We start from the raw sequence: 17,818 nt of genomic DNA on the forward strand, positions 1-17,818 counted from the left end.
TTCCCTACATTTCCACCCCTCAGCTCAGGAAGAACTAATATGGGCTATAAAGTCTTGCCCTGTCCTTTATTATAATTTAGAATAAATAGTAGTAAAAGCTTTATATATGAATTAGATATCTTAAGATTGAATCATTTTAAACCTAGAAATGGAAGCTGTCAATAGAAAGGAATATTATAGTAATTTATTTTCTTCTAAAGCAGAAAAAATTATAAGGCAAATTAACGTTTAAATTCAGATTTTTATGCATAGCATAATGTTGATATGTAGAGAAGACAACATTCTGGTTAAGGAAAGATCAATAATTTATATTTATGGCTCTGGAAGTGTATCATGGAAAAGGTGGTTTCAAATGGTAGTGACCTAAGATGTTCTAATGTCAAAATATTTATTATGACAATCGACCTTCCAGAATTCAAATAAAAATATCCTGTTCTACTTCCACTGTTTCCAAAGTGGGAAGTTCATTTTATTCTTTATTTTTAAAACTGGAAAGAAAACAGTTGGATCTTCCCAGTACCTTTTCTAATAGCATTAGTGACTTTAGGCAGGCAAGGTATGTCATCTTGACCTTTTTCTCCATTTCTAACATGAGAAACAGAATACCTCTTTAACTTTCCAGAATTTTTGTACAGATCAAATTAAATAACATTTGGAAAGCCATTCTGGAAACTCAAAACATTGTAAACATATAGATAATAATGGCACTATTTTGTGTAAGATTTTCATAGTGTGACTTTTCAGAACGGAGAAGTTTTATTTACATTTGTAATGTCTTTTCCTAGGGACTTTTTCAAGCACTTTACTTTTATTGTCTATTTCCTATCTTCGGCCCCCAGTGAGACTGATTAATCTTTCTTTCATTAGTGCTTTCTATATTGCCAGGCACTATGGAAAGTATTGATGGTTCTAAGTCTCCACCTTTGAGGAACTCATAATCTAGTAGCAGAGAAACATGTGTTTTTTAAATTACATCATGGTACCATTCCAAAAATCCCCCAAGTCATTGTTTAGACAAAACTATAGTGTGTCTCAATTATCCAGAGCAACACTGTCAAATAGAACTTCCTGCAATAATGAAAATGTAGTAGCCAGTAATTGTATGTGGCTGTTGAGCTCTTGAAATGTGGCTGGTATGGCTGAGGAACTGAATATTTTAATTAATTTAAATTTCAATAGCCACACATAGGCTTGGGTGAGCTGGTTCCTCTCCAGTCCTGGTGGCTGCCAAACAGTGCTAACCAGCCATTGTCCAGTTGTACTAAACCATGGGAGGGAAGCATGTTCCCACACAGGTTAATGGGCCCCTGATGATTTAGAGTTAAAAATACTGTGCAATAATTCTACTCATTCTAGCTTATACACTGAGAATTTGGGTTTTCTTGTTTGTTTGTTTTTTTCTTATAACATTGTAGTTTGGACCAGAAAATCCCTTCAGAACACAGCAAATGGCTGCCCCTAGAAATATGCTTTCTGGATATGCTGAACCAGCCCATATCAATGATTTTATGTTTGAACAGCAAAGAAGAACTTTTGCCACATACGGTAAGATGATACGCGAGTTTCATGTTAAACCTTATTAGAAGTGGGGTGTGTGTGTGTGTGTGTGTGTGTGTGTTGTGTGTGCACGCAATAATCAATTTTATCTTCTGGCTTTTTAAATTTATTAACCTGGATTCCTTAAAAGGGTAGTATGTTTTCTTATACACATCTATAAATATTTATACAAATAGGAAGGTGCACTAATATTTTTAGCTGTCATTCTAAATCTGTTCTGATTTCTGAGTACTAGAAATATTCTGTGGTCTTAAAAACAGAACATTCTCTGTTGTACTTTTTTTATTTTGCGGTACGCGGGCCTCTCACTGTTGTGGCCTCTCCCATTGCGGAACACAGGCTCCGGACCCGCAGGCTCAGCGGCCATGGCTCACAGGCCCAGCCGCTCTGTGGCATGTGGGATCTTCCCAGACCGGGGCATGAACCCGTGTCCCCTGCATCAGCAGACGGGCTCTCAACCACTGCGCCACCAGGGAAGCCCTCTCTGTTGTACTTTTTAATGAACACTTGTTATTGAATGACTGTTGCATGTAGACTGCTGTTGAAATTGGTAAATAACCGGATAGTGTTAAGAGGTATATTTTTATCTTCTTATGCACTAGTTGACTTTACTCTCTTTCTCAAATTTTATCTCTGAAAAGTTTTCTGTTGATTACTGAGGGATATCAGGAAATGGAATGGCCACAAATTCATTGCGTAAAATAATTATATCCTATCACTGGTGGGATTTGAGAAAGTTAATGTGCATACAAGGCTGGGAATCCCCTCTACAAGAAGATGGTCTTTATAAAAATGTCCTTGCTGATGGTTCCAGAGATCATAGGTCTGGTCACTTTGTCCATATTTGGTAGTGCCTTTTCTTGCTATTCCCATAATCTACATCTGTAGGTTGACAGACAACACTGATCACCTTCTGCTTTGAAGAGCCTTTTGGTAGGGTGGGTGAGCAAAGTAACTGAGAATGTTTTTATGCCTGTTGTAGTTGTGATCTTTATGAATTAATTACTTATGCTGATGTTCTCTTCCCCAAAGAGTAACTGAAAAAGAAAACTTTGAACTTTTTTAACAAGAGATTTAATAATCACATTTTTAGACATCAGCAACATTGTCTCTCTTATTTTCATTTAGTTTTCTTTGCAGTTAAAATTCTAATACCTCCTCCTTTTATTTCTTATAGAATTTTTTTTAAGTTCTAAACAGATTTTTCTGTCCTATCTACCAGTAACCTCCATTATTATAAGATAGCACCCAAAAAAAAGTTGAGAAAGCAGTATCATGTGAAATGTTATGTATTCGGTGATGCTTTTTACTAGCAATTGTTTTCACTAAAAAATAACATAAACAAATTTTAAACATTTAGGAAAGAGAAGAAAAAGGTTACCTATAATCCCACTGTACTAAAATATCTACTTTTAGTAGATATTTTATTCCTCCAAGTCTTTTATTATACATATTTGTATTACAGAGCTATAATCCTTCTATACTGAAAATTTTGCAACTTTCTAATTCAATATTCTATCATAAGCATTTTTCAATGTTACTTTATAATCTCAAAGCTTATTATTTTTAAGTGCTATGTAATATCCACTGATGGGTTTATATTACAATTTACATAATTATTCTAATGTTAGAAAATTACTTTTTTCTAGTTTTTAGTGAGCGATGCAAACTGATTCATCGTGAATTAGTTTAGAGGTTTAGTACAGATAGTCTTAGTTATTTATCCACAATATGTTCTTGGAAAGTGGGTGTAAAATGATTGACATATATTAAATTATATTTCACCGTGGCAAGGTTATAATTGACTTAACAGGTGCCAAAAGTCATAGCAAAGACTTTATACCTCTGAAATCTCCTAAAAGAGTTCAGTGACACTTCCAGTCCAATAAAATGGTTATAAATGCATTGTACCCATTGCTTGTATAAGGGATCCCATGTAAATCTAAAGTATTTACATGGTACATAAAAATCAATTTACATAAAGTACATAAAAATCAATTCTATTGCATCATGAATTTATTATATCCTAGCCTATAATAAAATGGACTTTTAAAGGCTCTGCATGGTTTTTTTTAGACTTTAGAAGGAAGGGCCTTAAGCAATAATTTAGGTAGCTTAAATCTTTAAAACAAAATAAAACAGGTGAAAAAATTCAAATTAAGTTCATACAGATACCTACTTTTCTTGAACTATCCTATCGCATTGAAAGCTATTCAGTTGGCTTTAGACCCAGGTTCAGAAACAGCTTATTTGGGAAAAAAAATAGCTGGTATTTTTTGCCTCTTCCATTAAGAGGGGGTGGACTAAAACAGAGATTGAACTATTTAATGAGTTAAAGACGTAAAAAAGGAATGTGGGGTATATACTATGTTAGGTGGCCTGGAATAAAAGGAGTAGCCACTTGCAAATTAAGTAATGTATGCTCTGTCTCCCTTATGAGAATCTTAGAACTGAGAACCATTTATCTGAACTTAAATTAATAAACAAGTTAACCAACCTCAAGTTTTTAGCAGTCTTTTTTTCTTTACCCCCAAGTACTAAGCACGTATAGCTTCTGTTAATTTACAAGTCTTATTTTCTCATAGAAGGTTCTTGTCTAGCTTCTGATAGTAATTCCTGTCTGAGTTTTTCCTCTCACTCTTACACATGGAATGTAAGGCTGTGAGACCTTTCTGTTACCTTCTGATTTGCAAAGTACCAGGGAGCAGACCTTCCTTATATCTTGTATAAGACACAAGACATGTCTCTCTTACCTACGAGACATGAAGGAGATGGCACAGGAATTCAGCTTTTTAAAAATTATTTTATTTTATTTATTTATTATTTTTGGCTGCGTTGGGTCTTCGTTGCCGCACGCGGGCTTTCTCTAGTTGCAGCGAGCCGGGGCTTCTCATTGTGGTGGCTTCTCTTGTTGCGGAGCACGGGCTCTAGGCACGCGGGCTTCAGTAGTTGTGGCACACGGGCTCAGTAGTTGCGGCTCGCAAGCTCTAGAGCGCAGGCTCAGTAGTTGTAGCGCACGGGCTTAGTTGCTCTGCGTCATGTGCGATCTTCCCGGACCAGGGATCAAACCCATGTCCCTTGCATTGGCAGGCGGGTTCTTAACCACTGTATCACCTGGGAAGTCCAGGAATTCATCTTTACCTAAGTCTCATATTTATCACTCTATAACTCTTCTGGGATATAGAACACTGATCCTACTTTTCTAACCATTTTTAAATGGTTATAGCAGTGTTATAATCTAAGCGTATTATTTTACTTAGTTTATCACAGCCACCTCTATTCCTTAATCTGTGAAGATAGTCTCCTTTACTGTATCATCCCATTTACTTATGCTACAGTTTTGCTTTTAGCTCCCATTTATCATGTTTGTCCTGAGTTCTTAGTCTCTCAATGTTTTGTATGAATTCTTTTGTCCTGTTCTCCCTTTTTGTCTGGGCTTTCTGGCCTGTTCCCTTACTGGTCTTACTTGGGGATTCTCTGTGAGGTTTCTCCCCTTTGTCCTCCTTTCACTCATGATTTTCTCCACACCAGTCTATGAAAGTGGAAAATTTTAAATAGACATGTTTAAGCTGATTCACTTCATTGTACAGCAGAAACTAACACAACATTGTAAAGCAAGTATACTCCAATAAAAAAAATTTTTTTAATTAATAAACACATTTACTTTCACCACACTCATTAGTAACTGAGTTTTAACTTCAATATTAAACCTTTCTATTAACTTTTTTTTTAACATCTTTATTGGAGTATAATTGCTTTACAATGGTGTTAGTTTCTGCTTTTTTTTAATTTTTTTTAAAATTTTATTATTTTTTAACATCTTTATTGGAGTATAATTGCTTTACAGTGGTGTGTTAGTTTCTGCTTTTTTTTAATTTTTTTTAAAATTTTATTATTTTTTAACATCTTTATTGGAGTATAATTGCTTTACAGTGGTGTGTTAGTTTCTGCTTTACAACAAATGAATCAGTTATATATATACATATGTTTCCATATCTCTTCCCTCTTGCATCTCCCTCCCTCCCACCCTCCCTGTCCCACCCCTCCAGGCAGTCACAAAGCTTTTATTAACATTTTTAAATGATTTTTTAAAATACCCTGCTGAATGAAGATGTCATCATTTATGAAAAAATTCTTGTATCATTTAGATTGCAAGTTGGTTCTAGTTTTCATTATTTAAAATGTGGTGGTGTATATTTTAAGCTGCAGTAAAATGCTTTTTAAAATGTGGTAGTGAATTTGTTTGTGCATAAAACTTTATGGGTTGTTTTTCGTTATTAAGATGAATCTCCAGAAGATCCAATCTAAGAATGTAAATGTTTTTAAAACTTTTGTTATATATTGTCAAAATTGTTTTCCAAAAGAATTCTCCCAACTTTTACTGCCACCACCATGTATAAAAATCCTACTTCTCCTTACTCAAGATCCATATGATTGTTTTTCCTTTGTTTATTTGATAGGCAAAATATTGTATTTCTTTATTTTAAATTTATCCTTTTGTATTACTAGTGAGGTTTGAAGGTTTTTTCATATATTTGTAATCATTCTTTTGCAAATTGTTTACAGTCTCTTCTCATTTACCTATTGAGACATTAATATTACTAATCTTAAGAATCTAACAATAAAACTAATATTATTAGAGCCATTTCAAGTAAAACTACAAAGAAAGAAAGTAAACATTGGGAATTCTCTCATGGTCCAGTGGTAAAGAATCTGCCTTCCAATGCAGGGGACACAGGTTCGATCCCTGGTCAGGGAACTGAGATCCCACATGCCGCAGGGCAACTAAGCCCATGCACCACTACTAATGAGCTTGCGCATCTCAACAATACACCCCGCATGCCACAAACTACAGAACCCATGTGCTCTGGAGCCACTGTGCCACAACTACAGAGCCCACGTGCCCTGCAGCCCACATGCCACAACTAGAAGGAAGCCTGCACACCACAATGAAGAGCCAGCATGCTGCAATGAAAGATCCTGTGTACTGCAACTAAGACCTGATGCAGCCAAAAAAAATAAAGAAAATAAATTTAAAAATTAAAAAAAAGAAGTAAACAGTAACTCTATTAAAAAGATAAAATGGAAAATAAGCTTCAGAAAGATAGATAAGAATATTTCAGAGCTTAAATATAGATATATTCACTTATTTGAGACATAGGTTGGTAGAAAACTAATTGGACTAAAATTCTGTAGTGTTAGAGTTATATCTTGTTCTGTTGCTGGCTAACTTCTAGCAAGACATTTATCAATAGATAAATATTTAACATCCCTTATTAGTAAAGGGAAAATACTATTATCCCCTAATTACCTGGGTGGGAGGCAGTAGTGGTAATGGTGACAGTGGCAGTAAAGATTTTACCGCAGAGGGTGTGGAGAAGGAGGAGAACATAAGTTCCTTTCCTCAGAAGAAGAGGAAATTCCAGGCCAGACGAGCTGGCAGTTGGTGCTTACAGAGACCATAAGAAGAACCAGAGTTCTCCCTTCCCTCTCTGCCTCCTACACCATCTCCCTGAACACATAATGCAATGCCATTTGTGTAGATATATATCTCCTTCAAGACAGAATTACATTTTAGATAAATTTTTATGGTTGAGATGGGGATTTTTAACTTAGGGTATGTTTAAATTTTACATGAGCCTTATGAAGTCTCATCTTAGAAAAATAATTTATAGAACACTAAACACTACTCTCTGTGTCAAAGAGATGAAAGATAAAATAACTCATGGGATTTGAACCTGTGATTTCAGAGGTTGCAAAGCTGCTTTCTGCCATCAAGCTCTCTCCTCAGGCCAAGAACATATTTTAATACTAAAAAAAAAAAAAACTATATGCAAATGAGCTAATACCTAGGTGGTTGGTTCAGTGTTAGCATACTATGAGGGTGAGTTGAGTACCTACGTGCTTAGCTTGTCTGAAAAGTACGTTTGATGACAAATCTTTTTCTTTTTCCCAAAAGAAGTTCTCTTTAATCTTTAGCTTGAAAATTAAAATGTAAATAAATAAATAAGAAAATTTAATTGTTAACTATATTCACTAGAATGTACCGCTAAAAAAAAATGCGCAAGTACTCTTATGTAGTATTTCATGCTTGTTCACGTGGGTTGTAGGCCATAGACTGATTTAATGATCTAGCTCTCTTGTGAATATACTGGATTATTACTAAAACTGATTTTACCAAACATTTATCATACTAGCACCCCAGCTGAAGAAAAACTGACTTAATACAGACTTTCTTTCCTGAAGTTCCCATAGACCACTGAAGACTACACACTCTAGCTGAAGGAGTACATAAATATGCTAATAGATATCCTTACTGCTCTTACCAAAGAAATATAAATAATGATTTATGAAGTAGAAATATACTATTTTTAAATTGGGAGGGAAGACTATCTTTACTGAGAATAGCATTTCCAAAATAATAGCTAAATTTTATGTAATTCTTCTTACCCTATTTCTTTTTTAAGTTATTTAAAAGTTTATATAACTTGATAAACTAAACCATGCATTATCTGTTACCAAAAATAAAAAGATTTCTAAACTCCTGAATGTATGATATACGTATATTTTTAAGCTCTTAAAAAATTTAAGACTAAAGTTTGATATTTTGGCCTAACGGGCTCTTAGTAATGTAATGTCCATATGCTAGATTCATCTGTTCTACTGAAGTCATTCATTGTCCAGCCTGAGATTTGGGTTAATGATTCTAAATAGAAACATAGCTCATGAAAGAAAGATTAGTCCTCGGAGTAACAGTGGACAGTTGAATGTGATAAAGTCAAGTGATAACTCTTTTGGAGATAAGCTCAGAGAGATCCAACACAATGAAAGGCCTTTGAAATTATCTTGCACAAGCAACTTTAAAACCGAAAATTTGGTTTGCTTGTGATAGAATTATTGGTGTGTACATCCTGATGATAAAAGAAGCTGTAATACTTTCAGAACATAAGGAAGAAATAAAGTCACAAGAAAACAAAAAAAGAGACCATTTTCAGCATCTGGGAAGGAAAATGTAAAATGAGTAAATGTGTATAGAATTAAAATGAATTGTAAATGGAAAAAAATGGAGTCAGTAATTTGTACTTTTCTCCTTTCAGGTTATGCCTTGGACCCTTCATTAGATAACCATCAAGTGTCTACTAAGTATATTGGTTCTGTAGAAGAAGCGGAAAAAAATCAAGGTAATTTATTTGAAATATCAATATTTAATATCAAATATATATACCTATATTTACTGTTTGTAGATTGACTTTGGACAGTAGGGAAAAACTGGTATGTAATTTATCTCTTGATTTTCTTTTTTTTTTTAAGTTGAGACAATAGTGGGATATAGTTTAGAGCAATGTATAGAAATATTAGTTTGGAGCTTGCTTTTGCCACTTACTAGGTGTGCAGCCTTGTAAGGAAGATAGTCGTACCTGTAGCGGCGGGGTTGGGGGGGGTGGGGAGTGATTTCTTGGCACAGTTCCAGTCCTGTAGAAATCATTCAAGAAATGAAAACTAATGTATATCTGATTTTAGCAGTTTATTTCTCAACACTAATGTCAAGCTCCATTTTAACAGAGCAGAAAAAAATCTCATCGTGCATGTCTGTGGAGATTGTCTTTCAAGGGTTGCTTTGGAGTCTGAGTTTGAATATGTGTTTTAAAACATATGTTTATACTTGTATTCATTTTGTACTTATTTTAAGACAAAGCATCATACTGTAAATGCTAACTTGCCACAAAGCTTATCGGCCCCTTGGAATCTTATCCATAAAATGTTCGATAGAAAAAGAGTACGCTGTTTGTATGAAGGCACTTAGTAACTCTAGAGCCTATATTGGGGGTCCCCAACACCCGGGCCACAGACAGGTACTGGTACTTGGCCTGTTAGGAACCAGGCTGCACAGCAGGAGGTGAGCAGTGGGCAAATGAGCAAAGCTTCATCTGTATTTACAGTCACTCCCCATTGCTTGCATTACCACCCGAGCTCCACCTCCTGTCAGATCAGCGGTGGCATTAGAGTCTCATAGGAGCACGAACCCTACTGTGAACTGCACATGTGAGGGATCTAGGTTGTGCGCTCCTTATGAGACCCTAATGCCTGGTCATCTGAGATGGAGCTGAGGCAGTGATGCTAGCACTGGGGAGCGGCTACAAATACAGACTATCATTAGCAGAGAGGTTTGACTTCACAGAGACCATAATAAATCAACTGCTTGCAGACTCATATCAAAACCCTATCAGTGAGTGGCAAGTGACAACAAGCTCAGGGCTCCCACTGATTCTGAATTATGGTGAGTTGCATAATTATTTCATTATATATTACAGTGTAATAATAATAGAAATAAAGTGCACAATAAATGTAATGCACTTAAATCATCCCAAAACCATCCCCACCCTCCCACCCCCGGTCCATGGAAAAATTTTCTTCCACAAACCAGTCCCCGGTGCCAAAAAGGTTGGGGACCCCTGGGCTATATGATCAAGATACCTTTGGTTTATGAGCTAGATTGTTGTTAAAATAGGATTTTAACAACCTTTTGTTAGAACACAGCTTAAAGGAAACTGATTTGAATTAATATAGGTTAAGCTTTTCTCTTTGTTAGACCTCTACAAGCTACATCTTTGTGTAGCTAGATTCTCAGTTAACAGTTAAATTCTGACTATGACTCCTGTAAACCTTTCTTTTTCCAATTTAATGACTACACACAGCATGCCACCTCCTACTGATCAAATGAGAATCCCAACCAGAAACATCCTCTTTCCTCTTTTCTTCTTACTGTTAAGATTTATGGTATTAGAGGTTAAGAGATTGAGATCACCTGGAAGAAGTACCAGATTCTTGTGAAACCTTCTTTAATTTATACTGTTGCATTACAATACAGCGAAGCAAGTGAAGCAAGGAAAAGTTATTAATTACTTAATGTAATTTTATCTAATTCAGCTTTTGAATGAGAAATTTTAGTTTATTCTTGCTTTCAAAGGTAACTTTATCATTATTTAGCATTATTAAATTGCTGTGTTTCTTTGAAAAAGTGGTAAAATCTACTGATAAAGGCCTGTGATTAATTAAAAAGATTGTGTACCACTGCAGGATTACATAGCTGGGTCTTTTCTTCCTTCACATATATTAGAATTTGCAACATATTGCAGTGGTAGAAAGCTGCTTTGCCCAGAAGGTTGAGTCTCTTTATATAGCATGAGTTGGTGTATCTTGATTCATGTAGGTTTCATTTTGTGTTTTAAATATTTTGTGTTTATAAATATATATAAATATATATATAGCTGTTTCTTTAGAAAATATCCATATTTATGATCTCTGCTTTTTTGTTTTTAATATAGGTTTAACTGTGTTTGAAACTGGTCAGAAGAAAATAGAAAAGAGGAAAAAATTCAAAGAAAATGATGCATCTAATATTGATGGTTTCTTGGGACCGTGGGCAAAATATGTGGATGAAAAAGATGTAGCCAAACCTTCAGAAGTAAGCTGTGATGTTTCTCATTGCCGATTCAGGTGTCTGCTGTGTCTCTATGAAGGATCCTATATTAATAAACTTGAGGTTTCCTTAGAGAACCAAATGACTCATCAGAATTTCTCTGCCTTAGTTGATAAAGAAAATACAATAATTCCTTTGCTTTTCTTTGGAATAATTTTTGTTTATATTTTTCTGATTTATTATCTTCCATACTTTTAATTAAAATACAATAGTGAACAATTTTTAATAAAAATCACCTTGATAATACTATTAAGGTGCTATGGTAGCTGATTTTCTGATGCCAGATATTCAGATAGTAATTACAGAATCAGCCTTTCTATAATTTTAGAATTCATGATGGGTTTTATTTATTAATTTATTTAAAAACTTTAACAAAGTAGTATGTGTGTTTTTTTTCATAATATTATGAAGTTTATAAAGTAAAACTATAAAACCCTACTTGCCCCTCTCCACCTCCTAATCCTGCTGTCTCTATGAGCCAGTCACTGTTCTAGGTCGTAGGGATATAGCAGTGGAAAAGATTAAGAAAATCGCATCCTCATGAAGCTTACATTCTAGCTGTATCTCACATCCAATTATCCCAGTAATACATATATGCTGCTCTTTATTTATTTTGACTTCTCAGTTATTATAAGGATTTACTACTACCCCACCTTCCTTTTACTGCTTCTCCCACAAAAGTTGTGTCACAAATCTGTAGTCACTGCTTATATCCTTATGACTATTAAAAGCTGTTTACTGAAGAAGAACATCATCTACTAAAATTCACTGTCTTTTCTGGTACTAGATTTTCTAATTGCCTCATCTTTTCACTTACATAATTAGCATAATACATCAAATTACTTTTAGGTGTTCCAGAAGGATGGGTTTTGTATACAATGAGTTTAGAAGTATTAACTAGTACCCACTGTGTGTTTAGTGCCATTTTGTAGTCTGCCAAAGAGTTGAGATTGTTATCCTGGGAGACATACTTGCGGCTGTTGCCTCACCAGAACAGTGTGCCTCATTATAAAGAATTTATGACCAATGTTGGCCAGGATGGGGTTCTAGAACATCCATTTTAAAAGTTCACTCCTTAATTCCCTTAGGAAGAACAAAAAGAATTGGATGAAATTACAGCAAAGAGGCAGAAAAAAGGCAAACAGGAAGAAGAGAAACCTGGAGAGGAAAAGACAATCTTACATGGTAATATATTTTTTATGCCTCCTCATTTTTATGATAAACTTTCAGATATTTACTCTGTTCTCTGTTCACATAATATATGTATTGCCTTTACTAATCAGCTGCTAGAATTCATTTTATTAAGAATTATATTGGACAGTTTGCATCCCAAAGAAATTATAGCAGGGCTTCCCTGGTGGCGCAGTGGTTGAGAGTCCGCCTGCCGTTGCAGGGGACACGGGTTCGTGCTCCGGTCTGGGAGGATCCCACATGCCGCCGAGCAGCTGGGCCCGTGAGCCATGGCCCCTGGGCCTGCGCGTCCGGAGCCTGTGCTCCGCAGCGGGAGAGGCCACAACAGTGAGAGGCCCGCGTACCGCAAAAAAAAAAAAAAAAGAAAAGAAATTATAGCAAACCTCTTCTATGTTCTAATTAAAGAGACAGCCACAGATGACTTTTTTTGAAGTGCTAATGAATTTTTTTTTAAAGATAGATAAAGGAGATTATGGTTCACAGTCTGTTCTTTCCTAAGATAAAGTTGACTCTTTTTGATGTATAACTAGTCCCCCAGTCTTTTTTTTTTTTTTTTTTGCGGTACACGGGCCTCTCACTGTTGTGGCCTCTCCCGTTGCGGAGCACAGGCTCCAGATGCGCAGGCTCAGCGGCCATGGCTCATGGGCCCAGCCGCTCGGCAGCATGTGGGATCTTCCCGGACCAGGGCACGAACCCGTGTCCCCTGCATTGGCAGGCAGACTCTCAACCACTGCGCCACCAGGGAAGCCCTCCCCCAGTCATTTTAACCTTTTGTTTTTAACCCAAGCCAAATATTCTCCAGGTATGATCACAGTTTGTAACTGTTACTAAATTACACTTTAAAAGAATAAACTTTGTTTCTCATGTAAGTGGACTGAAGATTAAGATTCTCATACTTACTTTGATTTGTAGAAGGAAATGCATATTCACCAAAATAAATTATATTCTAAACTCTACCTGGTTCATTAGTAACTAGTTATATTGGGGAAATTATGTAGTGACTACCAGACTAAAAGAATAATTCAGTTCTGATAGTATTGATTATTCTAATGTTATATCACTTATCAAATATATAGGTTTCACGAGGTCACGTTTAGCTTCTCAAGCTCCAGTTTTATCTCCAAGGAGTCTATTTAGTACTATGGTGCTTGTGGCCATAATAACAATAACAGCCAACATTTATTGAGTACTTACTCTGTGCAGCATGCTACTAAATGCTTTATATATACTATGTCATTTAATTCTCACATGTGACTTTATTGTAAAATCTGGGTTGAAAGTAGAAAAGAGATTGGAAAAAGAACCTGGAAGGACATAAAGGAGGAAAGCAGGGAAAAGGATAGTTGATATATTTTTGTTTTGTTTTAACTTCCTTCTTATCCTGTTTTGCTTCTGATTCTTTGCCAATGACTCACAAGGCCCAAGTATTATCTTTTCTTCTCTTGCTGTAATTGTATTGCAGTGGAGTCTTTGTATATGCCACTAAAATGTGTAACTGGATAAAGAAGTAAGAGCTTATTTTAAAGGTCTGATATTCTCTCGATATTTAGGGATTCTAAAATACTACCACTAATTATAAATAATAGCTATGATTTCAGGCAGTTAAATTTTAGCTGACTCTTGGTCTTAACATCATCAGAGTATTTTTACCAAAACCCTGATACGCAACGATATCCCTATGAATAAAATGTTTGTTATTATTTTAAGAATGTAGATTTCATGACTGGCTTTTATTTGTTCACTGCTTTCTTTTGCCTTCTTGTTTCAGTTAAAGAAATGTATGACTATCAAGGCAGGTCCTATCTTCACATACCTCAGGATGTTGGTGTTAATCTGCGGTCACCTGTGCCACCTGAGAAGTGTTATCTTCCCAAAAAACAAATTCATGTGTGGTCCGGACACACAAAGGTAAGCAAATTGGTTGTTTTTGTTTGTTGTAATGTATAACAGTGACACCAGCATAACTTTTCAGCTATTGATGTGGGACATTCAATATTTCTAGTAAAGATGTAGAGAAGTCAAGATAGAACAGGGAGGTCAAACTGAAGATAAGCCGGAGTCAGACTCTAGCAGTACCAACACATATGAGTCACAAGTGAATACTCAGTCTTCAAGGTCATCTGATTGGGCCGTGACATAAGCATTCATGATTCGGTGTCCTATCCCCTTATGGTAGCCCAGGCCTTCGCCTCCAAGTTCCTGCCATAATATTCTTCCTCTTGGGCACCAAGTCAGTGAGTAATGGGCTGGTACTAGCACCAAAGCCTCAATAATTTTACGTTAGCAATTAGAGTTATCACACTTCAAAGAAGATTAGATGCTCCCTGGTTTATACACTATGATATTCTTAAACTAATGCAGAGACAAGACACTTGAAAATTTTGATGTTAATATTCTTTGTCATCTGCACTGTTCCAACTGATAATTTCCAGCTCTTAGCAAAGAGCAAAGGTGCTGAGTAAAAGAAGGAAGAGGAGTGAGGGCATTAGTAACATGATTGACTAAGAATTCCTTTGGGTGAGGAAGTCGGTGATGAAGGTTAAAAAAAAATCTTGAAAAGCTTAGCGTCCAAAGGGCTGCTCTTAGAATACTAACGAAGGTTATTCTAGGGTGTGATTTTTAGAATGAAGAAAAATAGTAAATTAGGTGGCTTAAAAATACACTGTCTTTCCCTTCTGTTTAATTTTAGCTGAGATTTCAAATGCTTCTGACTGATAATTTTAATTCCTTTTTACAGGGCGTCAGTGCAGTCAGATTGTTTCCTCTCTCTGGCCATTTGTTGCTGTCTTGTTCCATGGACTGTAAAATTAAGGTGAGTTTTCAGTAACAGTAGGAGTGCTACAAAGCTAGTGCTTTGGTTAAATCTATTCGGTTATTATAGATAAATCTGGGTTTATTAGGCAATTAGAGGCTAATTATTTTCTCTTAAGCCCTGTGAATGCAGCAGTTTATGAACTGCTTCCAAACACGTTGATTCAGATATGGCTTTGTGGTCCAATTGGCTAGGCTCTTTTTTTTTTTTTTTTAAGATTTTTAAAAATTTTTATTATTTATTTTTTGGCCGCGTTGGGTCTTTGTTGCTATGCGCAGGCCTTCTTGAGTTGAGGTGAGTGGGGGCTACTCTTCGTTGCAGTACACGGGCTCTAGGCACACGGGCTTCAGTAGTTGCGGCACACAGGCTCAGTAGTTGTGGCTCACGGGCTCTAGAGCACAGGCTCAGCAGTTGTGGTGCACGGGCTTGGCTGCTCCGTGGCATGTGGGATCCTCCCGGACCAGGCACGAATGCGTGTCCCCTGCATTGGCAGGTGGATTCCTAACCACTGTGCCACCAGGGAAGCCCTTGGCTAGGCTCTCTGTAAGCTTAGATAGCTGATTAGGACATAATCAATCACATTGGCTTTAGGCACATAAATATTTAATCACCAATAATGCATTTTTATAGAGGTTTTAGATATGTAACTGAGTTCATTTGTTCCTTAGTACCTTAAAGGTAGAGAGGACATGTGATAGAAAACCCATTTTTAGAGAGCAGATAATGTAATTCACCCTTTTTCTTCTAAATGCTAGTAGCAGAATTGCTCCCAGCCTCTTCTCACACTTTTTATAGTCTTGGGAAGGTCCAACTTTAGTTGATGTTCAGCTGTAGAATGTGTGGTAGAAAAACTCACTTGCCAATACATGTCAATTTGAATATGGGAAAGCCTTTCAAAAACTTAAATCTGGAAGCATGGTTTTTATCTTTTTGGATCATTATACTGGTCAATAAATATCAACCCTATAGTGCTCTTGAGTCTTGGAAAGTTGACTCATGAAAATTTTATTCTTTGTAAATAATTCATGGGTAGTAACAATATATAAAGGCAGCTTTTTTTGATGAGAGCAACCATTTAGGCATTTGCCTCAACTTAGTGGCTTAAAATGACAGGACAACAGTTTGGAGTAAAAAAACTTACTTCCTTTAACTTGCAGTTTATACAGACTATGTTAATTGAGATTAAGGTCTTCTGTTTGACCAGTTAGAAAAGCACAGAATTTAATTTGTTCACGTCTGTGAACATTTATTAGGTACCTATTATGTGCAAAGAACTGAGGATAAATAATTGTTTAGGGGCTTCCCTGGTGGCAAGGGGTTAAGAATCCTCCTGCCAATGCAGGGGACACGGTTTCAAGCCCTGGTCTGGGAAGATCCCACATGCCGCAGAGCAACTAAGCCTGTAAGCCATAACTACTGAACCTGTGCTCTAGAACCCATGAGCCACAACTGCTGAGCCTGCATGCCACAGCTACTGAAGCCCACACGCCTAGAGCTTGTGCTCGGCAACAAGAGAAGCCACCACAATGAGAAGCCCGCGCACCGCAACAAAGAGTAGCCTTGCTCACCGCAACCAGAGAAAGCCCACGTGCAGCAACAAAGACCCAATGCAGTCATAAATAAATAAATAGATAAGATAGATAGATGAATACATAAAATTAAAAAAAAATTGTTTAGGCACTGTCCCTGCTCTTAAGGTGATTGTTTCGTTATGATGTAAATGATCATTGTAGAGGCAGATGCAAGGTATTCTGGTTTCAGAGAGGAAGCATACCTCAATAGGAAGGTAACTAAGTAAGCAGGGGAAGGGCATAGGGAGTAGAGTATGTCTGAGAGGAGTAAATAGAATGAATCAGCATGGTATGTACTGAAAACGGCAAGTGGTGTGACTGCTAGAGTCTAAAATCTGAGAGGCATAGGATGACTACAATCAAGGCAAAGGACCAGGACCTGGGGTCCTTTCCTGGTATGCTATGGGAACTGAGACTTTATCCTGTAGGCACTGGGTGGCCAGGAAATGCTTTCTATTTTAGATCATTAGCAACACTGTCAAGGATTGGATTTGAGGCAGGCAAGAATAAAGGTAGTTTCAAAGCTATTGTATTAATTCACTTTAGATGTGATGAGAATTATGAACTTGTTATATTTTAGTAGAGACTATCATTTTCATAATAGCTTTTATAAGTTAATACTTCAGAAAAGTTAAAAAAAAAACCTTTCAGTACCAAAATGTTATAACATTTTAATAACATATAATTCTTTTAAAAGTAGTTCATAGTATTACGTAAGTAGAAACTTTTCAACATAGAAAATATATCAAATACAGAAAAGAACAAGAAGAAAATGAAAACCACTTGTATAAGCTCCATCTAAGTTCCCTTGATTTCAGAGTTTAGCTTTAAAGTGTGTGTGTATGTGTGTGCACATGCGTATGTGTGTAGTCCAAATAGTGCAAGTCACTAACAGCACTGAACAATATGTTTAATGATATGTAATGCCTTTGGTTAAATAACCTGTACACACACAGATATGCACATACATAGCTGGCATATGACTATTGTTAGTGATTGATAGTTGTCATTTTATCAAAGTCTTGTATTAAATGTAATGTTTCTGTGTGTTGTTTTTTCTCCAGCTATGGGAGGTTTATGGAGACAGGCGCTGTCTGCGAACATTTATTGGTAATACTTCTTTTCTCTCTGGCTATAAATCTGTTTGGAAAGACTTTTTAAACTACAATGACAACATTTACAGTAATTTTACTACACTGATATGAA

The 17,818-nt window shown here is 36.1% G+C and overlaps 1 protein-coding gene across 1 annotated transcript in view; it reads left to right on the forward strand.

The window, feature by feature from the left end:
- The window catches only part of CDC40 (cell division cycle 40), a 52,873-nt gene that overhangs the window by 20,280 nt on the left and 14,775 nt on the right, over positions 1 to 17,818 (forward strand). The window contains exons 3-9 of the mRNA XM_007450099.1: positions 1,416 to 1,545; positions 8,655 to 8,738; positions 10,884 to 11,023; positions 12,127 to 12,223; positions 13,998 to 14,137; positions 14,967 to 15,041; positions 17,677 to 17,722. Coding sequence (XP_007450161.1) covers positions 1,416 to 1,545; positions 8,655 to 8,738; positions 10,884 to 11,023; positions 12,127 to 12,223; positions 13,998 to 14,137; positions 14,967 to 15,041; positions 17,677 to 17,722 — 712 coding nt within the window. The remainder of the gene's footprint in view (positions 1 to 1,415; positions 1,546 to 8,654; positions 8,739 to 10,883; positions 11,024 to 12,126; positions 12,224 to 13,997; positions 14,138 to 14,966; positions 15,042 to 17,676; positions 17,723 to 17,818) is intronic.

Source organism: Lipotes vexillifer, unplaced genomic scaffold (assembly GCF_000442215.2).
Source record: "Lipotes vexillifer unplaced genomic scaffold, Lipotes_vexillifer_v1.1 scaffold1238, whole genome shotgun sequence".
Lineage (NCBI taxonomy): Eukaryota > Metazoa > Chordata > Mammalia > Artiodactyla > Lipotidae > Lipotes > Lipotes vexillifer.